Source organism: Scyliorhinus torazame, chromosome 6 (assembly GCF_047496885.1).
Source record: "Scyliorhinus torazame isolate Kashiwa2021f chromosome 6, sScyTor2.1, whole genome shotgun sequence".
Lineage (NCBI taxonomy): Eukaryota > Metazoa > Chordata > Chondrichthyes > Carcharhiniformes > Scyliorhinidae > Scyliorhinus > Scyliorhinus torazame.
Window position 1 is genome coordinate 287107368 of NC_092712.1, and position 27877 is coordinate 287135244.

General features: G+C 49.3%; 1 protein-coding gene across 3 annotated transcripts in view; it reads left to right on the plus strand.

Annotated features, from left to right (window-relative positions):
- LOC140425814 (uncharacterized) overlaps nt 1-27877 on the plus strand; it is a 150851-nt gene that overhangs the window by 94706 nt on the left and 28268 nt on the right. For 2 of the 3 annotated variants that reach the window (XM_072510217.1, XM_072510216.1), the window contains exons 12-16: nt 8342-8372; nt 11890-11984; nt 13302-13326; nt 18533-18637; nt 27646-27777. In XM_072510217.1, the coding sequence (XP_072366318.1) occupies nt 8342-8372; nt 11890-11984; nt 13302-13326; nt 18533-18637; nt 27646-27777 (388 nt within the window). The remainder of the gene's footprint in view (nt 1-8341; nt 8373-11889; nt 11985-13301; nt 13327-18532; nt 18638-27645; nt 27778-27877) is intronic. The other variant, XM_072510218.1, reaches the window with a different exon arrangement.

Sequence of the window (27877 nt, forward strand, 5' to 3'; positions counted from 1 at the left end):
GAGCACGCTAATGACTGGTACTCCCATATCAAGGTGGCAGAGACGGAACAGCAAAGCCCCCACGATGCAGAGCAGGTGCAGGCCGTAAAACAGCTCCAGGGCCCGAGTCTGGATGAGGGCAGCCATTTCGCTCTGCACTTTTAACACCCCATTTGGTCGTTACTGTTACAACCGCTGCCCTTTGGCACCATCTCCGCCTCGGAGGTGTTCCACCGAATAATGGAGCAAATGATGGAGGGCATCGAGGGGGTGCGAGTGTATGTCGATGACATCATTGTCTGGTCCACAACTCCTCAGGAACACATTGATCGTCTCAAGCGAGTGTTCCATAGGATCCACGAGCATGGCCTCCGACTCAACAGAACCAAGTGCCCGTTCGGTCAAGCAGAAATAAAGTTCCTCGGCGGCCATAGTTCACAGTTCGGTGTGCAGCCAGACGCAGATAAGGTGTCGGCGATCAATGCTATGAAGACACCAGAGGACAAGAAGGCGGTCCTCCGCTTCCTAGGGATGGTCAACTTCCTTGGGAAGTTTATCTCCAACCTCGCATCTCACACCACAGCACTCCGCAATCTTGTAAAAAAACACACCGACTTCAAGTGGCTCCCCGCTCATGAGCGAGAGTGGCGTGAGCTCTGGGTGAAACTCACCAAGGCCCAGGTCCTGGCGTTTTTTGACCCTGCCAAGGAGACGAAGATCTCCACCGACACGAGCCAGGCTGGCATTGGGGCAGTACTCCTCCAGCGCGACAAATCCTCCTCCTGGGCCCCAGTCGCATATGCATCTAGAGCCATGACCCCTACTGAACAGCAATATGCTCAAATCGAGAAAGAGTGCCTGGGCCTCCTCACGGGGATTGACAAATTCCATGATTACGTGTATGGACTCCCCAAGTTTACGGTCGAAACGGAGCACAGGCCACTGGTTCACATCATACAGAAGGACCTCAACGATATGACGCTACGCCTACAGCGTATCCCCCTCAAACTCAGACGCTATGATTTTGTCCTGGTCTACACCCCAGGCAAGGAGCTCATTGTGGCCGATGCACTCTCTCGCTCCATCACCACGCCGTGCAAGCAGTCGGACTTCGTCTGCCAGATCGACTCCCATGTTGGGTTCTGCACATCCAACTTTCCGGCCACTGACGAAAGGGTCGTGCAGATTCGTCAAGAGACGGCCAGGGATCCTTTACTCCAACGGGCCATGCGCCATCTCACAGATGGTTGGCAGAAGGGCCAGTGCCCACAGTTCTACAATATAAAAGATGACCTGGCAGTGGTCGATGGCATACTAATGAAACTGGACAAGATAGGAATACCACAGAGTATGCGAGAGCTCGTCCTCGGCCAACTCCACGAGGGTCACCTGGGGGTGGAAAAGTGTTGCCGGCGAGCCCAAGAGGCTGTATATTGGCCTGGCATCAATGACGACGTCACCACCACGGTCCTAAATTGCCCAGCGTGCCAACGGTTCCAGCCGGCTCAGCCGAAAGAGACTTTGTAGCCGTATGAACTGTGTCGTCCCCATGGACCAAGGTTGGCATTGATCTCTTCCACGCAAAAGGCCGGGACTACGTCCTCCTCGTGGACTATTTTTCAAATTACCCCGAGGTGGTCAGACTGCATGACCTCACATCAGCAACAGTCATCAGGGCGTGCAAAGAGACCTTTGCCCATCATGGCATTCCACTTATGGTCATGACAGATAATGGCCCGTGCTTCTTCAGTCAGGAGTGGGCGGATTTTGCCCGACGGTACAATTTCACGCATGTCACTTCAAGCCCCCACTACCGCCAGTCAAATGGGAAAGCAGAAAGGGGTTACACATTGTAAAACAACTGTTGTGTAAAGCTGCTGATTCGGGTTCAGATTTTCACCTGGCACAGCGACTCCTTTGTCTGCTGGCCTGTCCTCAGCACAGCTGCTAATGAACCGCACACTACGGACGACGGTGCCAGCTATCCACGTCCCGGACATTGACAATTTTCCGGTCCTGCAAAGAATGCAACTGTCTCAGGCCCAATGCAAGTCGGCGTATGATGCCCACGCCACAGATCTCTCTGCTCTGGTCCCTGCTGACCGAGTTCGTGTTCAGCGACCTGACGGTGGCTGGTCTGCCACAGCTGTGCTGGTCAAGCAAGTGGCCCCCAGATCATTTCTCGTTCACATGCATGATGGCTCTTTTCTTCGCCATTATAGGCGGGCACTGCGGCTGCTTCCGCACTCGCCACCTGAACGTGATGTCCCGCCTCGCCTGCTGATTCCTCAGGACACACCTTTCCAAGAGGTCACCGATCTGCCGTTTCTTTTGCTACCGTCTACGTTGGACGCAGCTCCGCCCATTGCAGTGCAGGCGGCCCCTGACCCACCCTTGAGGCGGTCAACCAGAATTTGTCGCCCGCCACAGAGACTGAACTTATAGACTGAATGTTGCATTGCCTTGTGCTTCGTCTGCACATCTGTACATATTGTGTCTTCCTAATTTGTTGTATGCACTCTATCTGCACCAGACACGTTCCCTTGTAAATACGTTCACGGATTTTGTATATAGGTCAGCTCGTACTCATGTAAATATGCTCACAAACTTTGTACATAGTCAGGCTCATACACACACCCACTATTTATTGACACATACACATATTTTTTGAAAGGGGGAGATGTCATAATATACACACAAGTATATGATGGTGGACAGACAGACAGTGAGTGACACAAAGGATGACCAATGAACATACAGAACACAGCAGCCAATCACCAGACAGGACACGGCCACTATATAACCATTGGGCACTAGTTTTCCCGCTCTCTCGGGATGCAGCCTCGGAGACAGTCAGAGCCTGTGAGCAACAACTAGAACATCCACCCTGTGGTAGTAAGATAGTCTGGTCAGGCTAGCCTCAGGTCTCCAGTCAACTCAGCATCGTGTCAACCCACAGTTCAAGCATGTTTAATAGTTAAGAGTTTAATAAAATAGAATTACATTTCTTTAAGTGTTGGAAGCCTGTCTATCTCTCTCTGCGACAGTAAACGCAGTACTAGCAGACCCAGCTTACCCAACACATCAGACAGTAGATCAATCATGATAGAGGGAAGATAAGGGTGATTGAGGACAGCTCAAAGGTGAGGTTGGAGAGCCGACGGTAACAAGGGCAGGTTAAAATTGATAGCAGGAGGGTCAAGGATGATGGTAGGCAGATTGAGCGTACCAGCGGCCAGCTAGATGGTGACGGGGCACGTCTAGGTTGAGAGACGGTTGATGCAGGGTGACTCAGTCATCAGTGGAGGCACGGCAAGGGTGATGGAGGAAGGGGCAACGTTGATGGAAGGAAGGTCAAAGGTGACTGATGCGCAGATTGGGAGTTTTAAAAATTCATTTCTAGGATGTGGGAGTCGCTGGCTCGGCCAGCATTTATTTCCCATCCCTAACTGCCCTTCAGAAGGTGGTGGTGAGCTGACCTCTTTAACTGCTGCTGTGCATGTACTGTAGGTACACTCATAGTGCTGTTAGGGAGGGATTTCCAGGATTTTGACCTAGCAACAGTGAAGGATCAGTGACATATTTTCAAGTCAGGATGGTGAGTGACTTGGACTGTACAGGAACATACCTTCAAGAGCAGGAAGAGTTGGCTGGAAACCAGATCGAGGAGGGATGTGGCCATGATGGGATGGGTGGAGGCCAGGCTGTGGGCACTATAATACAATGGGCTCCCAATATTCCAGAGTCCTCAAGTCAGGCAAATAAATTGTACTGACCAGACCATTGCCCGCCTTCTGGCAGTTTTTGATTCTGTGATACCAGGATTCTTCAAGTGCAGACTTGTTGAATTTGGTTTGCGAGGAAGGCTTCCTGGTGGAGTCTGGGTACTGATGGCAGGCATGATGAGATTGCTGATCCTTTGTGGCCTGATGTCACGACGGCCAGTCATTGACCTATGAAAGGGGAGGCAAGTTACTGGAGAAGATCTTCTCGAACCCAAGCCTGCCCTTATTCATTGACTTCCTCAGCCCAGCAGCAGTATGTCTTCCCTCACACCATGCCACAAGGTTAAACGCACCACGCCAAGGAGTAACAGCTGTGGACCTACAGTAGGAGGATTGGCGGGTGAAGATGTTCAACAGAAAATACTCTCTCATCATGGATCCCACTGCTTGTGTACCCGATGATGACCTCCCATGGCGACAATGGACCTTTTTAAACTGATTCCCGACTGGCCAAGGCCTCCGTGCAACCATCCAAAATCAGTGGGTTTGCCACACGGCAGTTGGGGTGCAGTCCATAGAATGACTCACATTGTCGAGGAGAGTATGCTGACTGTCTAAGCCATCGGGTCATTCCAGGGCTCCATGGGGGGCCTTGTGTGACATCTTGCAGTCAGCCACACACAATGCCCTGTTCAAAAGAGCCAATAATTTTTTGAGGTTCGCCACAAACCCAAGCAGAGCCAAGCAGCCAGGATGACAAGGAAACGCACATGGAAAATAGGAGCAGGAGGAGGCCATTCAGCCCTTTGAGCCTGCCCCGCCATTCATTATGATCACGTTGATCATCAAGTTCAATATCCTGACCCCACCTTCCCCCCATATCCCTTTCGCCCCAAGAGCTATATCTAATTCCTGTTGGATTTGTCTCCATGATTGTATTTATCCAAGTAGAAGATGCAATTGATTGCACAAAGAGAGTCCTCACTTAAATTGTGGCTGCATTCCTGAAATTCACGACTTTAAATTTAATTTAATCTTTATTGTCACAAGTAGGCTTACATTTATGCTTCAGTGAAGTTACTGTGAAAAGCCCCTGGTCAAACAACTTTAAGTGAATCAAAGATTCACATGGGAATCAATGTTAAAGCCAGAGTCAGACTTCAAGGTCGGGAAATGTGTGAAGGAATCGATGTACGTCATATATGTCCAGCTGAGATAATTTGCCAAATAAAGTATGTAACAAAATGTAAAAGATACATAACGGGCTGGATTCTCCAATTTGAAGACTAAGTGCTGACGCGGGAGGGGGAAACTGGCATTTTACGCCAGAAAAAACGGCGCAAAAGCTGCACCGATCCTCCGTCTGGTGGGGGGCGAACAGCTGAGCAGCGTAAAGCCCCCGGCTTTACCTGCAGATACAGCCGGAGGCTAGCCGGGTCCGTGGCCACGCATGCGCACGGCGGCGGCCTACAGTCGCCGCACCGTGCAACATGGCGCCGGCCGCACGCGGACCCAGCCTGCCAAAAACTGCCCCCCTGTAACCAGCCTCGCCAACTCCGGACCACACCCCACCAGACCCTCAACCCCCGACGAAGGCCCCCCTGCCAGCGGAAAGGCTCCCCTCCTCCACCGACTGTGGCGGCGCTAAAGCCGTCATGTGTGGTCCATGGAAAAAAAAAGGATGAGTGTTCCATGCCGTCGGGAACTTGGCCCATCAAGGGCAAACCATTGGGGGAGGGCCTCGGGTGACATCCTGAGGCCGTCCTGACAGCGTGCGGCGTACGAATACTCCGTTTTCAAGGGGGCAGAGCATCGCAAAAGTGGCACGGCCCCCGATTTTGTCGTAAATGGAGATTCTCCGGCTGATCGCCGAACGCGATTGTGGTATCGGCAACTAGAGAATCCTGCCCAATGTTCCACAGTGTAAAATGTTTAAAAGATTTACTGTACTCTCACGTAAGAAAAGGCCTTAACTTCCTCGGAGTAGCAATTAGGGTTGGATTACCACTCCATATCCAGTTACCTGCACTAAGGTTCATGGCCTGTCGCACCTGAACTTCCTGACTCAGGATGTGTCCCTGGGTCCAGCGGCAGAGTCCTAAAGAACTGCAGCAGTAAGTGTCCAAGGGCAGTTAGCGCTTCAGGATAATTAATAATAATAATCTTTATTCGTGTCACAAGTAGGCTTACATTAACACTGCAATGAAGTTACTGTGAAAATCGCCACACTCCGGCGCCTGTTCGGGTACACTGACGGGACTTGTGGGAAGAACCCGGAGCACCCGGAGGAAACCCACGCAGACACGGAGAGAATGTGCAAACTCCGCACAGACAGTGATCCAAGCCAGGAATCAAACCCGGGTCCCTGGCGCTGTGAAGCCACAGTGCTAACCACACTGCAACTGTGCCACCTATATTGCTGGATCAACCCTTACCTGGGAACTTTTGAGAGTGATTCCCCAATGTATCTTTGGGGTACCCGCCAAACCCATTGCTGGGGATCCAGGAAGTCAGAGCCAGAATTTTTAGATTGATCACGATCCATCTAGTGTCAGAAATTGGTCGGTGCATGGAGCAGCTGAAGTCCTATGCCGACCGACATCTGCCACTAGATGGTGCCGAAGACATTTTTTTATTCGTTCATGAGATGTGGCCGTCGCAGACTGTGCCAGCATATTTTGCCACAATTTGGTTGATGAATTAACTGCGCTGACAATCATTAACAGATGAGTATGTGAAGATGCCGGCGTTGGACTGGTGGGCACAGTAAGCAGTCTTACAACACCAGGTTAAAGTCCAACAGGCTTGTTTGAAATGGAAATGAAATGAAAATGAAAATTGCTTATTGTCACAAGTAGGTTTCAAACAAAATTACTGTGAAAAGCCCCTAGTCGCCACATTCCGGCGCCTGTTCGGGAGGCTGGTACGGGATTCACTAGCAGGGATGTGTGGCATTCTCTAAGAGTTCTGAAGTGTCATCCTCAGAGGTGGACTTCTGCATTGCTGCCGGCTGTGATTAAGTCCTTTCCTGTAAGTGAGGACCAACAGTAGAGAACACATAGAATTATATTCGCGCTTCCCAGCCCTACATCTCGTATACCACTCATGCATTTACCTAGCCTTCTGCCATCATGAGTGCCACTTTGTAGTAATTATTTGTCGTGCCACTTACCCTTGGAAGGAGGCATTGACCCTTTTGCAGTCATTGGACTCGGGTTCACTTAAACATCCCACAGCTGCTAGCCTCAGTTGAAACCGCCATCAAGACCACCTTGGTCAGGCATGAGGGTCTGCTGCTGCCATGACAGGGAAACAGGACCACCGCCGTGCCAGCCCAGACAGCCTGGAGAAGGACCTGCAGGGAGGCATCGCCGCTCGTGGGTTGCAGCTACAGTTGCAGTTTTGCTGAAGGTTCGATCAGCAATGTGCTGCATTTGTACCCCATCCACTCAAACAGCGAGACTGACGTTGCTGGATTGCAGCAAGGGTATGCCTGTCTGGGGACCTTTCAAAAAATGGCACCCTGTCTGGGTATCGACCACCTGCCAGCCCCATCACTAGATTGGTTGGGCCCTCTACGATGATAGTTAGACTAATATGAATAGATCATCATCATCTGTATGTGTATTATAAGCTATATGTTTTACTGTTATAGTTCTAGCATCCGACCAGCAGGTGGTGCAAGTATGCAGGCACGTGACCCAGACGCACCATATGTTCCAGGACAAGGTGTTAGTAAGGAGTTCATAGCAGTCGCATATTAGAGTAGCTTTGTAGTATCTTAGTGTAAGTTAGAGTTGAACAATTATTTCTAACTGTATTAATTGTGGACATTATAATAATCCTTTAGAGTAGTGTTGGTAATAAATAGTTTTGTTGTAAAACAAAGTTTAATGTTCTTTGTTAACACAACCACATCAAGATTCAACATCAGCATAATCAAAGAACATTACACCCTCGACTGTGAACGTCCAATTGGTTGGCCTATAATTGGCTGCGTAATTGTGTCTGGTCAGTTGCCCTGCCTCCGAGCAGAAGTACTGGACACTTCTAGTCTGCCACCAGGATTCTCAACGTAACTATAAGTTTTCACCCGTAGAATTGGGGGTATTAAATTAACAAGAGGCAGAAAGCAGAGTATAAATAAATGGTTACTTTCAGGTTGGCAGGCTGTAACAAGAGGCATATGCAACAATTGGTTCTTGTGTCTCAGCTAGTTACAATCTATATCAATTAATTAGATGAGAGGACTCAGTGTAGCGTATCCAAATTTGCTGACAATGCAAAGCTAGACGGGAAAACAAACTGTGAGGACTACAAAAAGAGGTTGCAAAGGATTCAGAAAGATTATGTGAGTGGCAAGAACATGGCAGATGGGATGTAATATGGAGGAATGTGAAGCTATCCACCTTGGGAGGAAAACAGTAAAGCAGAATACTTTCTTCCAACAGAGGAATCTGGGTATCCTTGGAGGCAAATCATGTAGTTAACCAGCAATTTGGAAAGTGAATAGTATGTTAGCCCCTTTTACAAAGAGATTGGGGTATCAGAGTAAAGAAAACTTCGAAATAAGGACATAACTTTTATTTGTACTCAAATTGTAAACTAATTAATACTAAGATTTCTTTCTATTTAAGATGAATGCCGGAGAACTTCCCAAGTACTTAGGTAAGAAGATTTTTTGGTTGCAGTTGAAGTTGGCAATTGTTGCATTTTTTACAAAATTAAACCTTTTCTTCAAGTGACATGGTCCAGAATGTTCTGCTTTTGGAGAATCCAGGCACACCTTTGACCTTCAGGATTTCCACCTTCAACTCAAAAGGGCTTTCTGGGCATTTTGCAGTTGTTGGTCGACTGGCCAGAGTTTGCTGGAGCCTGCGTCTGCGTCACAGAGATTGGAACAGATGGCCTCATGTATATTGTGGGGCCAGCAAATCCTCTGCTGGCTGAAGAGGCTGGATCTTTCTAGGTGGAGACAAGACGTTGATCGCCCTGTGACCATTAAAGCCATATATGTTAGATGAAAGACAACAGGGACTTGGATGTCATGCTGCAGGAAATCTCATGGTACGCAGTGGGTAGGGTTTCTCTTGGCCAGATGCATAAGGCACTGCAACTGGATGGGACCAAGCAGAAGGACAAGCTGGTCCTTTCCTTCCTGTTATTTTATCCTATTTCTTGTCTACATGCCTCTCCCCAGTGACATCTGAAAACATGCATTTGTTTCTACATGTACGCCAACGACACCCAGCTCTACCTCACTACCAACTCTCTCAATTCCTCCACTCTGGCTAAATTATTTGACGACTTGTCTGACATCCATTACTGGATTGACAAAAATGTCATTCAATTAAATATTGGAGAGACTGAAGCCACTGCCTTTCATACCTGTGACAAACTCTGTCCCGAATCGCCAACTCCATCCCTCTCCGTGGCAACTACCTGAGACTGAACCAGACTGGGCTCAATCTTCTGTTCACTGAACGACATCATCCAGTCAAACAAAGCCTTGATTTTTAAAATTATTCTCCAGGAACAACAGTAATACAGTTTTGTTTTCTAATTCAGCAATGCCCACAACCCATGGAAGAATTTAAAGAAAGAATTGTACTATTTTCTTAGGTGAAAGATTGGCGGCTATTTTCTCCATTTCTCTGACTAAGTATTGACGTCGACGCAGGATCCGAGGAGTTCCACAACAGCAAAACTGGCACCGCGCCTGGACCAATTCAGCTACTGTTGATGGGCCAGCACTGGCACCACGTGGAACACAATCGATTTCAGTGAAAAACGGTGCAGGATTTGCCGTGTTACACGATTGACACTCGGGAGGCTGACAAGCTGCAGCTGCATATACACATTGCACTCCCACACACACCATCCCAGACAACAAGATGGCAGCAAGGAGAGCGGCTCCCTGTTTCATGCCAAGCTCGAGACCCTCCTGGACACGATGGAGGAGAGGCAGTTGACCCTGTACCCCGGCCCGGGAAGGAGGCTGCCAGCCGCCACTACCGGTCTTGCCTGGGCGCAGGTGGCAGAGGCTCTCAGCGCCGTCAGCAACACCGTCCAGATGGGTCAGCAGTGCCGGACGAAACTGCATGACCTCCTCAGGGCGGCCAAGGTGAGTAGGTAGGACTGCCCCTGGCACTAGCCCTGTCCAAGAAACCCGTAACCCCCTCCCCCACAACCTGCAGGGCGGCAATTGGAGGTGGTGGTGCCGACCATGTGTGCCACCCAGGCCCACACCACACGGGCGATGTCCTCGGTGGAGGCATTGGTGGTGACGGTTCTGGCTATGGATCAGCATGTCCAAGGCCTGGGGCATTCTGTGCAGGTGGTGGCTGAGGCCCAGGACAGGGTTGCCACCTCACAACCCCCATGTGCCCTGAGTGTGGCCCAGTCACAGCAGGCAATGGCTGGGAATGGCGATGGCATGCCCAGGCGCTGGTCAATGTAACGTGGACACAGAGGGAGGTGGTCCAGTCCCAGAGGGAGATGGCACAGTCACTGGCTGATGTGACACAGACCTGGAAGGTGGTGGCACAGTCACAGTGTGATGTGGTGTAGTCCCAGATGGAGATGGGACATAACCACTCCCTATGCTCCATGGCCGCGAGATAAGAGCAGGGTGGCATGATGGCACAGTGGCTAGCACTGCTACCTCACAGCTCCAGTGTCCTGGGTTCAATTTCGGCCTCAGGCGACTGTCTGTGTGGAGCTTGCACTTTCTCCCCGTGTCTGCATGGGTTTCCCCTGGGTGCTCCAGTTTCCTCCCACAGTCCAAAGATGTGCAGGTTAGGTGGATTGGCCATGCTAAATTGCCCTTTAGTATCCACAAGGTTAGGTGGGCTTACTGGGTTACGGGGATAAGGTGGAGGCGTGGGCATAAGTAGGGTGCCGGTGCAGACTCGATGGGCCGAATGGCCACTTCTGTGCAGTAAATTCTATGATTTATGATCTACGGACTATGCTATCTCGCATCCCTGTCGCAGTGAGTAGCTCGGGGGCCATCAGGCACCCCAGCTAGCGGGGCTAGTATCCGGCCCGGCAGCCCACAGTCACTCTTCTCTGTGTCCAACCCCCTCTATCTCCCTCATCAGCCACAACGCCGGTTTCATAATTTTTAAAAGCACAAGTGAACCGCCCCCTTGGGAACTCGCCCATCGGAAAACAGAGAATCACGGAGGCCCCGGAGAATAACGGGTCAGACTCACTAATGACATTCAAATGGTATGTATTGTGTATGCATTCCGGATGCTGTCGAGGTGGTGGAGAATTGTGATTTGGCATCAAATCGGAGACCGCCACGATTTTGGTGTCGGAACCTATTCTCCGCCCAATTGTGTTTTGCGATTTCGGCGTCAGCCAATGGAGAATCCCAACCTATGTTCTCCCACTGGAGGTGAAATGGAACTGGGAGAGCAGATCAGGAAACAATTCAGTATCCATGGTGAGGAATACAAGGGATTCACGAGGTAATCCCGCTATCAGGCCACCATTTTGAGCAGCACAGAAAAGAGAGCCCTGTCTGGAAGCTAGAGAGCAGTCCAGACAGGGGCAGTGATAAAAATTACAGTTGGAACACTCACCTGGGCAATGCACCTGCTGGCTCAGGCTGAAGAAGCATCACGTGTCCATTTCAAGAAAGAGTAAAGCAGCTGCAAGCCATTCATTCATTTCCCTTAGTGGGTGTGATTAACAGCTTCCACAAACACAGGTGTGAGTCTTGCTTCATTCATCTCCCTTCATGGATGAGTAACTCTGAAGTGCTGTAACCACAATGTTTACAAACATCAACCACTTCAAAAGGAGTTAAGTGCTGTCAATTTCCAGCTCAGCGCTTCAAAATCACTCAAGTGTGAAGGGGGCTGATTGGAATGCATTTATCTCTCTTTGAAATGGTTGATGCTGCCAGCAGGTGGCCGGGGCATCAGAAACTGATTGGCGCCCACTGGCAATTATCAGATTTCCTCCGGGCATCCGATTCTCCGCTGATTGGGAACTCTACTGCCAGCGTCGGAAGGAGAATCCAGGCTAATGTCTGTAAAATCAACACTTAAATGGATGGAATGACTTATGTATGTTGTACGAGAATATTGATCATGCAAGATCAGTGGCTTGTTTTCAATTTAAGGTTATGGGATGACAACCTGTTAATATATAGGTTTTACCCTCTCTATAGCACCACAGCGGCATCATTGATATCAGAATTAACTGAATCGGAGGCTGCAGTGTTTGAACTTCCTCCGTGGCTAGCACTCATTGAAGCTAAGAACAGTAAGTGGCGTAGTTTCCAAAATACCGTTAAGTCTAAAACGTATTGGGCAAAATCTTCCAGTAATTTGTCAGTGTGTCGCTTTCAGTGAAAAATTGGGCGTGTAGCTCTCCAGCTGCACAGCCGTGCATTCCTTCCAGATTCACTGACAATCTGCACAGAGAATCTGGAGGTATGGCTTTGACCGTCACTCTAGCGGGTCAGGGTCTGATAGAGCTGGCAACATAGCTCCACAGAGATCAGAGTGGCATCTTTAAAGGGCGCCCCAGCCTCATTAGAAAAAAACTCCCCCCCCCCCCCCCCCACCCCCTCCCCTCATGAATGTGGGTCCCTCCCCATGAGCATTCCCCCCTCTCCACCATTGGCCCTGAAAATTCATGGGCTGGATTCTCCGTTTTTGAGACTATGTCCCCCACGCCGTTGTGAAAACTGTGGTCTTTTACGCCAAGAAAACTGGGTTCAAAAGGCCACAGATTCCCTGTTTTGCAGGGGGCTAGCAGGCAGCTTCCGTAGAGCTTGCAGCTCTAGCTGCCGATACGCCCCCCAACACTTCCGGAAGGTCAGAGGCCACGCATGCACATGGTCCCCCAGATCGCCCGCACACATTGCCCCGAGCCCCGAGTTAAGCCCACCCCCCCACCCCTACCGGCTGATCAGCCCTCCCCGACTGTGGCGGCCCCAGACTGAGTCCGCAGCCGCCACACAAAATCACGGAAGGTGGGACCATGTTAGAACAACGGCGTTGGGAATTCGGCCGGTTGGCAACAGACCAATGGCCTGAGTCGGTGGATACTTGGCGCGGCGTACTCCATGAGTACGCCAATTTTCGGGAGGCGGAGAATTGAAGAACTGGCGCCGCTCCCGATTTTGTGCGTGAAAACGGATTCTCCACCCTGTGGCCGAACGCAATTTCGGAGTTGGGGTGCAGAGAATCCAGCCCCATGGCTTTTAGTCCCACCTTCTCCCAATGACTGCGTGAGTCTCCTCCGGCTGCTCGTGTTTCCTCCAACAGTCTAAAGATGTGCATGTTCATTGGATTGGCCATGCTAAATTACCCCTTAGTGTCCAAAGATTAGTTGGGGTTACTGGGTTACGGGGATAGGAAGAGTGCTCTTTCAGAGGGGCGGTGCAGACTCGATGGGCTGAATGGCCTCCTGCAGTGTAGTGATTCTATGAAAGAATTCCTTATATGTATGTGGATAGCATGTACTTTTCAAAAATAAGCTCAAAGCTATGTATGCAGTCAGTGAGCTGACATTTATTCCTATCTAGGTTTCAATTTTTAAAGTGAAATTCCTATTATATTTTTTCTAATTTAGCGACAGAACTACGCTTTCGGCAGAAGTGAGTATTCATTTATTGCTTAGTTTATCCTAAAACATATAATCAAAAGTTATTAACTTCTGTAGTCACAAATCAATGCTTTGGAATATTTCTGTTTTCTCACTCAATCCAGCAATTTGTGCTAGTAAAATCAATGAAGAAGGAAGTCTTTCAGCCCGTTGTGTCAAAGCTTACTTCCTACCAGAGTAATTCAGCCAGTCGCAGCATCCTGCCCTTTCCCCGTTGTCAGTTGAGAGTACCTTTAAGAAATGGATGTTTATAAATGGGTGTGTATATAAATCTGTAGTGAGAGTACCTTTAAGAAATGGGTGTTTACTGCTGCAGTGATGTCAGAGAGTGGGTGGAGCTGGGCTGACTGTCGGCTTTTTACTTTCGTTTTAGGCTGTTTCTGCAGGGTGTGTTTTGGTTTCGTTTTCAGTGTTGGAGCTGAAGCCAGACAGAGCAGGTGTACTGTTGATCTCTCTGCCATGAAAAAACTATCTCTTGATCATTTGGTGAATTCAGAATTATAAATGTTTTCAGTAGTGACTTTAACCTGATGTGCTTCTGTTAAAGGGTGTTTCTTTTGTAAGTCTTCTGGATGTTAAAAGGACAGCGTAAGCTGTCCCCCCAATTCTTTGGGGGTTGTATTTGAATTAATGGTTGCTAAGATGTTCACTGTATGTTTAAAAAAAGGTTAACTTGAGTTCATAGAATAAACATTGTTTTGCTTTTAAAACATACTTTTCCATTTCTGCTGTACCACACCTGTAGAGTGGGCCGTGTGTTCCCCATACCACAATCTATTAAAAGTTGTGGGTCAGGTGAACTCCATGATACACTTTGGGGTTCTCTAAACCCTGGCCCATAACACCGTGGTCCAGCAGTTTATTTCTCCTCGGGTGCTAATCCAATCCTCTTTTGAGAGTCAATTGAATTAGTGTCCATCACAGTTTTAAACGGAGCCTTTTGGGTTCTAACCATTTGCTGCTTTTAAAATGTTTTCCCTCACGGCACCAATGTTTAGCTCTGGTTTCTGACCCTTCCACCCAAAGGAAAACATCTACTCTGTCCAGAGCCCCTCACAGGTTTGAACACTTCTATCATTACTCCCCTCAACTAAGGGCGGCGCAGTGACACAGTGGTTAGCACTGCTGCCTCAAGGCGCCGAGGACCCGGGTTCGAATCCCGGCCCTGGGTCACTGTCCATGTGGAGTTTGCACATTCTTCCTATGTCTGCGTGTGTTTCACCCGCACAACCCAAAAAGATGTGCCGGTTAGGTGGATTGGCCACGCTAAAGTGCCCCTTATTTGGAAAAATAATTGGGTACTCAAAATTTATATATTTTTTAAAATTACTCCTCTCAACCTTCTCTCAGGAGAACAACCCAGCTATCCAGGTGATTAAAGTCTCTCATCCCTGGGACCATTCTCATAAAATCTTTTCCGCGGCCTTTGTAAAATGCAGCACACAAACTGGATACAACACAAATACTCCAGTTGAGGCCAAACCAGTTTTTTTAAACAAAGGTTCACCATGATGGCCTTGCTATTTATAAAGCCAATTGGTCTTGTTAACCACTTGCCTTGTTAACATTACTGCCCTGGTATAAACATGGACATAAGAGCTGAATGCCAGAGGTGAGGTGAGAGTGACTGCCCTTTGACAGCAAGGCAGCATTTGACCGTGTATGGCATCACGGAGCCCTAGCTAAACTGGAGTCAATGGGAATCGGGAAAAACTCTCCGCTGGTTGGAGTCATGCCTGGCACAAAGGAAGATGTTATAGTTGTTGAAGATCAATCATCTCAACTCCAGGACATCAATGCAGGAGTTCCTCAGGGTAGTGTCCAAGGCCCAATCATCTTCAGCTGCTTCAATGACCTCCCTTCCATCATCAGGTCATAAGTGGGGATGTTTGCAGATGACTGCACAATGTTCAGCACCATTCACAACTCCTCAGATAATGAAGCAGTCCATGTTCAAAGGCAGCAAGACCTGGACAATATCCAGGCTTGGGCTGACAAATGGAAAGTTACATTTGCGCCTCACAAGTGCCAAGCAATGACCGTCACCTACAAGAGAGGATCTAACCACTGCCCCTTGCATTCAATAGAACATAGAACATAGAAAATACAGCACAGAACAGGCCCTTCGGCCCACGATGTTGTGCCGAACCTTTGTCCTAGATTAATCATAGATTATCATTGAATTTACAGTGCAGAAGGAGGCCATTCGGCCCCTTGAGTCTGCACCAGCTCTTGGAAAGAGCACCCTACCCAAACTCAACACCTCCACCCAACACCAAGGGCAATTTGGACATTAAGGGCAATTTATCATTGGCCAATTCACCTAACCCGCACATCTTTGGACTGTGGGAGGAAACCGGAGCACCCGGAGGAAGCCCACGCAGACACGGGGAGGACGTGCAGACTCCGCACAGACAATGACCCAAGCTGGAATCGAACCTGGGACCATGGATCTGTGAAGCAATTGTGCTATCCACAATGCTACCGTGCTGCCCTTAAGAACAAATAAATCTACACTATATCATTTTCCCGTAATCCATGTACCTATCCAACAGCTGCTTGAAGGTCCCTAATGTTTCCGACTCAACTACTTCCACAGGCAGTGCATTCCATGCCCCCACTACTCTCTGGGTAAAGAACCTACCTCTGATATCCCTCCTATATCTTCCACCTTTCACCTTAAATTTATGTCCCCTTGTAATGGTGTGTTCCACCTGGGGAAAAAGTCTCTGACTGTCTACTCTATCTATTCCCCTGATCATCTTATAAACCTCTATCAAGTCGCCCCTCATCCTTCTCCGCTCTAATGAGAAAAGGCCTAGCACCCTCAACCTTTCCTCGTAAGACCTACTCTCCATTCCAGGCAACATCCTGGTAAATCTTCTTTGCACCTTTTCCAGAGCTTCCACATCCTTCCTAAAATGAGGCGACCAGAACTGTACACAGTACTCCAAATGTGGCCTTACCAAGGTTTTGTACAGCTGCATCATTACCTCATGGCTCTTAAATTCAATCCCTCTGTTAATGAACGCGAGCACACCATAGGCCTTCTTCACAGCTCTATCCACTTGAGTGGCAACTTTCAAAGATGTATGAACATAGACCCCAAGGTCTCTCTGCTCCTCCACAATGCCAAGAACTCTACCGTTAACCCTGTATTCCGCATTCATATTTGTCCTTCCAAAATGGACAACCTCACACTTTTCAGGGTTAAACTCCATCTGCCACTTCTCAGCCCAGCTCTGCATCCTATCTATGTCTCTTTGCAGCCGACAACAGCCCTCCTTACTATCCACAACTCCACCAATCTTCGTATCGTCTGCAAATTTACTGACCCACCCTTCAACTCCCTCATCCAAGTCATTAATGAAAATCACAAACAGCAGAGGACCCAGAACTGATCCCTGCGGTACACCACTGGTAACTGGGATCCAGGCTGAATATTTGCCATCCACCACCACTCTCTGACTTCTATCGGTTAGCCAGTTCGTTATCCAACTGGCCAAATTTCCCACTATCCCATGCCTCCTTACTTTGTGCAGAAGCCTACCATGGGGCATTACCATCACTGAATCCCCCACAATCAACATCCTGGGGGTTACCATTGATCAGAAACTGAACTGGACTAGCCACATTAATACTGTGGCTACCAGAGCAGGTCAAAGGCTAGGAGTCCTATGGCAGCTATCTCACCTCTTGATCCCCCAAAGCCTGCCCACCATCTACAAGGCTCAAGTCAGAAGTGTAATCGAATACTCTCCACTTGCCTGAATGAGTGCAGCTCCAACAACACTCAAGAAGCTCGGCACCATCCAGGACAAAGCAACCCGCATGATTTCTCCCCCTTCCATAAATATACAAACCCTCCACCACCGACGAACAGTGGCAGCCGTGTGTATCATCTACCAAATGCACTGCAGTAACTCACCAAGGTTCTTTAGACAGCAACTTCCAAACATATGACCACTTCCATCCAGAAGGACAAGAGCAGCAGATACCTGGGAACCCCACCACCTAGAGGTTCCCTTTCAAGTCACTCACTATCCTGACTTGGAGATATAACACCATTCCTAAATAAGTGATTATTATTATTGTTATTTACTATGGCTTGGAAAAAAAAATCCTGGAACGGCCTCCCTAACAGCATAGTGGGTGCACCTACACAAGGACTGCAGCGGTCCAAGAAGGCAGCTCACCACCACCTTCTGAAGGGCAACTAGGGATGGGCAATAAATGCTGCCCTAACCAGCGACGCCCACATCCCATAAATGAAACTTCCTCCACTTCCCTGCCACCTTTAAGTATTTCTGCATGTATACCTACAGGGGCAGAATGAGGTATCCACAGGGCAAATGAATACCTCACCGCGTCACCATGAGATTCGACAAGCTTTTTGACGCACAATTAATGAGTTGAAAAGTGGATAATGGGACGGATTAATATGGTCCGCCGACCAGCGGCAGTTATGCCGTCTTTCCCATTTGCTACCAGAATGTTAAATTCTGCCTTTGGATTCTGAGGACTGCTTGCCAGGTGGAAGGGCAGCTGTCGCTAAGTCTTCGGTTGGTGGCAAGGGAAACCCTGCCATCCTAAAAATCCTGGCTTGGCTCGCTGTGGTTCCTGCACCCCCTTTTAAATTGCATCCTTGTTCCGACCAAAGGTATCGTTTCACACTTTTCTGCATCCCATTTCATCTGCCTGTCCCACCAGCCTGTCTCTGCCTTCTTGTAGTCTAACACCATCCTCCTCACAGTTCACCATACTCTGAAGCATTGAAATTGTGTACACCTTTACACCCACGTCCAAGTCTTTACTATACATCAGGAAGAGCAGTGGTCCAAGCACCGATACCTGGAGACCCCCACTATGTGCATTACTCCAGTTCAAAAGCTACTATTCACCACGACTTTCAGTTTCCTGTCATTCAGCTAACTTTATATCCATGTTGATACTGTCCCTTTTATGCCATGAGCTCCAAATGGTATCAAGTCTATTATATGACATTTTTATCAAACTAAATTATACAGGCTCGGAAAGTCCCAGACCTGTTGCTCAGAATGGGGTCACTTAACAAGAGATTTTAGAAAGCTGTTCCCATGGAACAATTTATGTCACTTTCCTTAGGTAAGGAAGGGAGTGCAGGAACGTGGAGTGAGGTGTAAGCGATTTTTGATTTACTGAATTTGTTTTCTGTTCAGATTAAGGGAGAGCAAGGATACCATTCAAACTTTGAAAGCAACATTTACAAATTTGCAGAAAACCATGGCCAAACTGACGCAGCGAAGATTATTGCTGAAGAAGGAGTAAGTACAACACAGAGAACCTCTGACTGCATTCCTACACATGATACCCCAGGTTTGCCAAATTCAGAATAAGGTTACCTCGCCACTGTTCAAACACTTTGTCTGAACCTCTCAACCTGAGAACAGTGGCTTTGACTGCACTAGAATGATATTTTTCCATTTTCCAAATGTGGTAAACCACTGTGTTCCTATATTAAGGGTTGTACGGTAGTACTTGCACTACAGGTTCACCTGGGCCCCTGCATGCTAGCTCCGCCCAGGAGCCGGGTTATAAATATGCGTGGCCTCCAGCTCGCAGCCATTTCGTCAGCTGCTGTAGGAGGCCTCACTTCAGATACTAATAAAGCCTCAGTTTGAATTCAACTTCGTCTCCAGCCAAATTGATCGTGCCTCACCAAATGTTACACTTGAGGTATCTTTGACTGAATTGTCTCGCTGAATCAAAATTGTGAAGAGTTTTGTGTTCTGGAGCTGAACTCATTAGGAATCTAGTTAGTAAAAAAAAGCTGAAGAACCGGTTTCATCCAATTATTCATGGCTGGATTCAAACCCAGGCCTCATTGGCAAATGAACCCACTCACCACCTCATCAAGTACCCACATCAGCAAAAACTGTTGTCTTTTAAAAATATAACAGTGCGAGCTTTGTAGCAGGTTTCCAGCATGTCCTCGACTACGTGTATTTTCTAACGCCCAAGATTTGGCGAGGGCTTTGGTTCTCAATCAGGAATTGGAACATAGCATCAGGAAAATGTAAATTATAGTCGTATATTTTAATGGACAGAATAGGAAATATATTTAGTGCTATGTACCTCAATGGTAACACTGTGATCTCTGAATCAGGTGGTTCCTGGCTGTGGTAAACCACTGTTACACCTGTATTAGGTGATGTAAGGTAGGACCTGCACTACAGGCTCGCCGGTAGCCTCTGCCTGCTGGCTCCGCCCAGTAGGAGGAGTATAAATATGTATGTCCTCTATTCAGCAGCCATTTCACCAGCTGCTGTGGGAGGCCACACATCTTACTGCAATAAAGCGACTGTTGTATCCAACCTGAGTCTTTGTACAATTGATCGTGCATCAATTTATTGCAGTAAGATTTTCTAGAAGATGGACCTCCGAATCAACCAGATCGCCTGCAGCTGGATCCGCAGTCTAGTGACGCCAGAAAGGACTTTAATCACTGGCTAGCCTGCTTCGAGGCCTATATCAACTCAGCGACCACCCCTCTGATGGAGGCTCAGAAGATACTGATCCTGTACTCAAGGTTGAGCTCTAGCGTGTTTCCGCTGATCCAGGACGCCCCGAACTATGCGGACGCCGTGGCGCTCCTCAAAGAGAACTACACACAGAAAGCGAATACACTCTTCGCCAGGCATGTACTCGCCACTCACTCTCAACTCCCTGGTGAGTCCATAGAAGACTTCTGGCGGGTGCTAATCCCACTCGTCCGGGACTGTGACTGTCAGGCCGTTACGGCCACCGAACATTCTAACCATCTTATGCGCGATGCTTTTGTAACGGGGATTGGTTCGGACCTCATTTGCCAAAGACTGTTAGAAGGTGCCACGCCATCTTGTCCAGCCCCCGCAACGTGCGGCCCATGGGCGCTGCCATTTTTTCTTTCCCACGGGGCATGGACGCCGACAACATTCCATGACCTGGGCCCCCCACGCTCTCCATCTTCGGAAGCCAGCAACGACCAACCGCAGGTCGCCTCAATGACGCTCGACCAGTCTCGTCCACACAACCTGGCCACCGCCTCGAGTACGGTGAAAATCAACGGCCACGTGACATCTTGCCTGCTGGACTCCTGGAGCACCGAAAGCTTCATCCACCCGGATACAGTAAGGCACTGCTCCCTCGCGATCCACCCCGCCAATCAAAGAATCTCCCTGGCCTCCGGATCCCATTCCGTCCCGATCCGGGGGTTCTGCACGGTCACTCTCACGGTTCAGGGCGTAGAACCCAGCGGCTTCCGCCTCTACATCCTTCCTAATCTCTGCGCTGCACTACTACTAGGCCTGGACTTCCAGTGCAATCTCCAGAGCCTCACCCTCAAATTCGGCGGGCCCCTACCACCCCTCACTGTGTGCGGCCTCGCGACCCTACAGGTCGACCCACCCTCCCTCTTTGTCAATCTAACTTCGGATTGCAAACCCGTTGCCACCAGGAACAGACGGTACAGCACCCAGGACAAGACCTTCATCAGGTCCAAGGTCCAGCGGCTGCTTCAGGAAAGCATCACCGAGACCAGCAACAGCCGCTGGAGAGCTCAAGTGGTAGTCGTTAAAACTGGGGAGAAGCACAGAATGGTCGTGGACAACAGCCAGACCATCAATCAGTACACGCAGCTCGACGCGTACCCCCTCCCATGCATATCTGATATGGTCAATCAGATTGCGCAGTACAGGGTCTTCTCAACGGTAGACCTAAAATCTGCCAGCTTCCCATTCGTAAATCGGACCGTCCATACACTGCCTTCGAGGCGGATGGTTGTCTCTATCACTTCCTCAGTGTTCCCTTCGGCGTCACTAACGGGGTCTCGGTCTTCCAAAGGGAGATGGACCCAATGGTCGACCAGTACGGTTTGCAGGCCACCTTTCTGTACCTAGACAACGTCACCATCTGCGGCCATGATCAGCAAGATCACGATGCCAACCTTGTTAAATTCCTCCGCAGCGCCACTCTCCTCAACCTCAACAAGGAGAAGTGCGTGTTCGGCACAACCCGCCTAGCCACCCCCGGCTATGTGGTCCAGAATGGAGTTCTGGGGCCCGATCCCGACCGCATGCGCCCCCTCATGGAGTTTCCCCTCCCCCACTGCCCCATGGCCCTCAAACGCTGCCTGGGGTTCTTCTCCTACAACGCCCAGTGGGTCCCAAACTACACGGACAAGTCCCGCCCACTCATTCAGTCCACCCACTTTCCCCTTACGGCCGAGGCATAACAGGCCTTCGCCCGTATCAGAGCTGATATAGCCAAGGCCGGGATGCACGCAGTAAACGAGACACTGCCCTTCCAAGTAGAAAGCGACGCTTCAGACGTCGCACTTGCCGCTATCCTCAACCGGGCAGGCAGACCCGTGGCATTCTTTTCCCGCACCCTTCATGCCTCAGAAATTCGGCCCTCGACCATCGAAAAAGAGGCCCAAGCTATCGTCGAAGCTGTGCGGCATCGGAGGCATTACCTGGCCGGCAGGAGATTCACTCTCCTCACTGACCAACGGTCGGTAGCCTTCATGTTTAACAACACGCAGCGGGGCAAGATCAAAAATGATAAAATCTTGCGGTGGAGAATCCCAGATGCCCTATCCCGAGGTACATGTGCCAGCGCACAAGTAGACCGACTCCGGGCCCTACACGACAGCCTTTGTCACCGGGGGTCACACGGTTGTACCATCTTGTCAAGGCTCACAATCTGCCCTACTCCATCGAGGAAGTACGGACAGTCACCAGGGACTGCCAGGTCTGTGCGGAGTGCAAGCCGCACTTCTACTGGCCGGACCGTGCGTGCCTGGTGGAAGCCTCCCTCTCCTTTGAACGCCTCAGCGGGGATTTCAAAGGGCCCCTCCCCTCCACCGACTGTAACACGTATATTCTCAGTGTGGTCGATGAGTACTCCAGGTTCCCCTTCGCCATCCCCTGCCCCGATGACGTCTGCCACCGTCATCAAGGCCCTCAACACAATCTTCGCTCTGTTCGGCTTCCCCACCTACATCCACAGTGACAGGAGATCCTCATTCATGAGTGATGAGCTGCGTCAGTTCCTGCTCAGCAGGGGTATCGCCTCCAGCAGGACGACCAGCTATAACCCCCGGGAAACGGGCAGGTAGAGAGGGAGAATGGGAGAGCCGTCAAACTGGCCCTATGGTCCAGGAACCTTTCAGCCTCTAGCTGGCAGGAGGTCCTCCCTGATGCACTACACTCCATCCGGTCACTACTGTGCACTGCTATGAATAACACACCCCATGAACGTCTTTTTGCCTTCCCCAGGAAGTCCACATCCGAGGTGTCACTCCCGACTTGGCTCGCAGCTCCAGGACCGGTCCTGCTCCGTAGGCACATCCAACTCCACAAGGCGGACCCGTTGGTGGATAGGGTGCACTTGCTCCATGCCAACCCCCAGTATGCCTATGTGGTGTACCCCGACGGACACCAAGATACTGTCTCCCTCAGGGACCTGGCACCAGCAGGTTCCACTCATACACGCTTCTCTGGCCCAGCGCCACCCTCCCCTGGCGCTCCCAACATTAACCCCACCAGGACCTCCCTCCTTCCCCTGCCCACGCAAGAGGATGAAGAGGATTTCGGCACATTCCCGGGGTCACCCAACATCAGGCCAGCACCGATGTCGCCAGCATCAACATCATCGCCACCGTTACGTCGCTCCCAGCGGAACGTCAAGGCACCAGACTGGTTGAATCCCTAACTGGCACCGGACTTTCAGAAGGCATTTTTTTCTCTCCTAATAAAACACTGTACATAAATTCACGAGTGTATATAGTTCTCCACCACCCCCACCGGACTCATTTTTAACAGGGGGTGAATGTGGTAAACCACTGTTACACCTGTATTAGGTGATGTAAGGTAGGACCGGTAGCCCCTGCCTGCTGGCTCCGCCCATTAGGAGGAGTATAAATATGCGTGTCCTCTATTCAGCAGCCATTTCGCCAGCTGTTGTGGGAGGCCACATATCTTACTGCAATAAAGCCACAGTTGTATCCAACCTGAGTCTTTGTACAATTGATCGTGCATCACTGGCTCCATGTTCTACCCCAAAAACCTGGACATAAAATCTAGCTGAACCTTCTGATGCAGTACTAAGGGAGTGCTGCACTACATCAAGTGTGCTCTCACAGATGAAAACTGAGGCCCTGTTTTTCTTGTTATGTGGCCAAAAATGGTCCCAAGGCACTATTTCAACAAAGAGATTTCCATAGTACCCTGGCCAACATTTCTCCCTCAATCCAATCATTGGGCTGAATCTTACCAGTGTTGGATATTGCAAAAACGCTGCCGCTTCCATGCTCACATCATGTGAACCCCCAGGCCTGATGAGAATGCGAAAGGTTGAAAACCTGTGCCTCATGCGTAGGTGGTGAAAATCACCAGGACTCCTGACTTCGGAGGAGGCAGCTGACATTTGTCTTTCAGCGTTCGTTCAATGGCTCGTCGCATTCACCTCTCTTTCAGGCAGGAGTCAGACACTTTGCTGAGGATGGGAGGAGCATTACTCTGTATTCAGTGCAAGTCATCATCATTCTCCTGCAGCATCCGGCCAATTGTTTTAGTGCCCTGCCTGTTACATTAGCCACCGTTACAATGACCTCCCGCAGGCACTCTGTAGTGGGTGGATGTCAGACCCGATGGTGGAGAGCTCTTCACAACCTAGTCCTGGATGTCCCAAGCCGAGGATCAATGAGGGCACCCCTAGGCCTGTGCCCCATGAGGGCCTAGTCATCGGCGTTGGCCTTGTTTATCTCATCCCCTGTGTGTTGTCCCTTTCCACTGAGCCGCACTCCCTCTCCTGTCACACAACAGCCACTTCCCCACAGTTGTCCCTCTCAAACCCTGCAGAATGACTCCTGCTTCGACCCTTGAAAGCCTCAGAAGGCCATGCAACTCCCTCAAGGGTGAGGGTTAGGGCAGTTGAGTGCATTAAATAGACCTGCATTCTAACCTCAGGGGGAATAAGACAATGCCCTCTGTCATCCCTTGAAGGTGGTAACTGATGAGTGACTTCCCCATAATGCCTTGCATTTAGAGCCACATCTGTGGCACTTCTCTGTTATGTATATGTGAGTATGAGCCTTAGAGTTCAATGTTTGGGTACTAAGCTTCCAAAGGGTTAAAAAAATTGGGTGCCAATCAGTGGCAAACTCATGCATTGCAATGCTGATAAAATTGGCACAATTGACTCATCGGTGAAGGTTTGGGAAGCTGATTAGGCAACTGACTTCCTCTCGTGGCTGGTGAGGCACACATGATGCGTGTGAAGACTGCAATTAGCATCTCAGCTTCATCCTTAGAGAACACCCTCATTCTCCCAGCTCTCATGAATTGTGGATTAAACAAGCCTTCTAACTCGAACTGCCAGCCATTCAGATACTAATCACTAACAACCTGGCCTCCATAACCAATGGGATTGAGCTTCCATACAGCTCTTGATCTCTGGTTTTGCAGTGCTGCCTGAATGTGGGGGTTCATTCTGACTGCACTCATCTTGCCCCGGTGTGAGGGAGGGTCTTCAGCCATCATGAGGCTGAAAAACACCCCTTCACAGAATCAGAAATTCTGCCCATGCAGCCTGGCCTTTCATGGGACCCATTCAAGATCCTCACAGTCGCCCCTCAGTGCTGACCCTGTGGATTCACCTCCTCCCAACCACTGTCCAGTTGCCACTCTGGAAGGGCAATCCCTCAGGGGTTGTAGCACCCCAAGGAGGACACGGGAAGCGCTGCCTGCAAAACAGCTACCAGACCCCTTTTAACCTGGAGGCTCACAGACATGAAGGGCCACTAAGGTCCCCATCATTGTGCTTGCCAATGCAAACTCAAAACCACCCCCATTATCTTGTGGCTGTGGAAACTTGCTGTGTGCAATTTAGCTGTGCATTTCCTACAGTACAAAACTAACCACAGTTCAAGAATTGGTTGTGAAGTTGTTTGAAGAAGTGGACGGCGCTGTCTAAACACCAGTCTTTTTTCCCCCTTTTTATTCATGCTCAGCTGATTTCAAAAAGGACAATTATCGCCACTCTACATTGTAGATTTGCATCAAAATGCTGCTTTAAAATGATCGTAACTATTCTAAACTCAGCAGTTTCTGTATCTAATAAAAATGTTCCTGCCAGATCAGCCCTCATGCCCCACCCTTTTAATTTTCCAGTCTAAGGGTCGGAAATTCGCTGCATCCCCACTCTCTGCTCCCTTTTATTTTCTGAAGTGTGGATTTGCTGTGTGAAGAAGCACCTGTGCACACTAATGAGATTAAAATGCGAGAAACCGTCTCTCCTGCATGTCCTGCATTTACCCTGATCAAACACGGAGTGCAGAGGCCGCACGATCCAAAGTTCAAAGGTCAGCAGAGGGACAAAACGAGTGTTGATGGCCTGTGCCTGTGTCTTTTGGCATTGCCCGACTCAGGTCCCGCAAGTCAACAAGAGGTTTTTGGCATTTTCCTCGGCAGTCATTATGCTGCTCACACGCCTGCCCTGAGGAAGATCCCTGAGACCTGCTACTTCTGGTTTCACTTCCAATGCTGCTCTCATTCGCTGACAGAGGCTGGAAAAGCCACCTCTTGAATGCCGGCAACCCTGGGGCTGGAAATGCAACTAAAATGAGGGACATCTCCGGGCAGCCAGTGTGCAGCCCTGACGGATATGACCGCCTCCCTCCCAAATCCAAAAGCTTGCTTATTTTTGTCGGATTTGGGAAATTTCAATACAAATAAGGAAATCTTGAAATGTATACTCCCATTAGAAAGAAAGGCTTGCGTTTACATAGAAGTACTTGTGAAGTGTTGTCATGCAGCAGCCAATCTGCATCCAGCAAACTCCCATAAACAGCATCGTGACAGGATCAGTCGTTTTTTATAATGACAATTGAGGAATACATGTAACTTTTTCTCCCTGACTTTAAGGGTCAAGTCAGGAACACCATGATCAATAGGGAAGGTGTGGCACCCTGCTCTTGGTCACACTAAATAATACCTCCACTGGAAGTTGGAAAATTCAGCTACCTTGGGTCCATGGTGACCGACAATCTGTCCCTCGATGCAGAACCTGATACACGCACACACACACACAGAGGGAAAGCAGCCACCAGCTTTGGCAAACTCCCTGTGCGCGGCACGGTGGCACAGTGGTTAGCACTGCTGCCTCACAACTCTAGGGTCCCAGGTTCAATTCCGGTCTCGGTTGATTGTGTGGAATTTGCACGTTCTCCCTGTGTCTGGGTGGATTTCCTCTGGGTGCTTCGGTTTTCTCCCACAGTCCAAAGATGTGCAGGTTAGGTAGATTGGCCATGTTAAATTGCCCCTTAGTGACCAAAAATGTTATGTGGGGTTACTGGGTTATGGGGATAGGGTGGAGGCTTATGAAGGGTGCTCTTTCCAATGGCTGGTTCAGACTCGATGGGCTGAATGACCTCTTTCTGCACTGTAGGGATTCTATGATGTGCATGGAAATAACATCAAGCTGACGCGTAAGACCAAGCTGGTGGTTTATAAAGTCTGTGTTCTCAGCATCTTGCTGTGAAACATAGTCAACGGATAGCTACCAAGAAGTTCAACAATTCCCATTTCCATTGTCTGCGACCAGTACATGTATATGCTGACAGGACAAAATCAGGAACATGGCAGTCCTCTCAAGAGCAGAGCTCACAAGTTTGTTCACGTTCATCAAACAGATGCAGATTTGTTGGCTCAATGACAGTCGCATTCACAAGGGCGTTCTGTCTGGTGAGGTAGCTAGGACCTGCTGACTAGTCGAATGCCCAAAGCTCTGCTTCAAGGGTACATGCAAGCCCGACAGGAAGGCCCTAAACATTGATTATCTCACCTGGGAGTCACCATCTGAAAACGGTGATGCCTCTTGTGGGCTGGCCCGCAGCGGCATGGCAACAGACACTAACACGAAAAACAACCACCCACAATGATGTCTGGAAGCTTCATGTGTGGCACATTTGGCAGAGCTTGCCTCTGGAGGATTGGCTTCCTTTAGATATGAGCACCATATGAAGATACCCCCTCTTAAACGGTTTATTTGCAGCATATCCATCCTTTATAGATGGAAGAATACTGACGACAATTAAGGGATAATTATTTGGCTAGAAAATAATTCTTATTCATTCTGCCAGCAGAGACAAATAAAAATCCCTTCCATCCTGTCGGGGAAAGCACTTTGAGATATTGTCTCACCAGATTTTCATCCTTAATGTTGTTTAATGTTGTAGAATCATCTTCATTGAAGAACTCAGGACTGACCTAACTTTTTCCATTTTGAACAGAAATCGGACTATCAGAATGGGTGCCATCCTCCAGCTTCTCGACATTAGCCCTGAAGTAGACTTTGGGACAATGATTGATTCAATCGATCACGACACAAAGGTTTTAGAACCACCCAAACATCCACCCCTTTGGTGAGCTCTCTTTTCAAGTGGATTGTTAATCTTAACCGGGGAACTCTTCTGAAAATAGTTTGGCATGCAGATTGTTAAAAATCGTGAAAGTTAGGAAAAT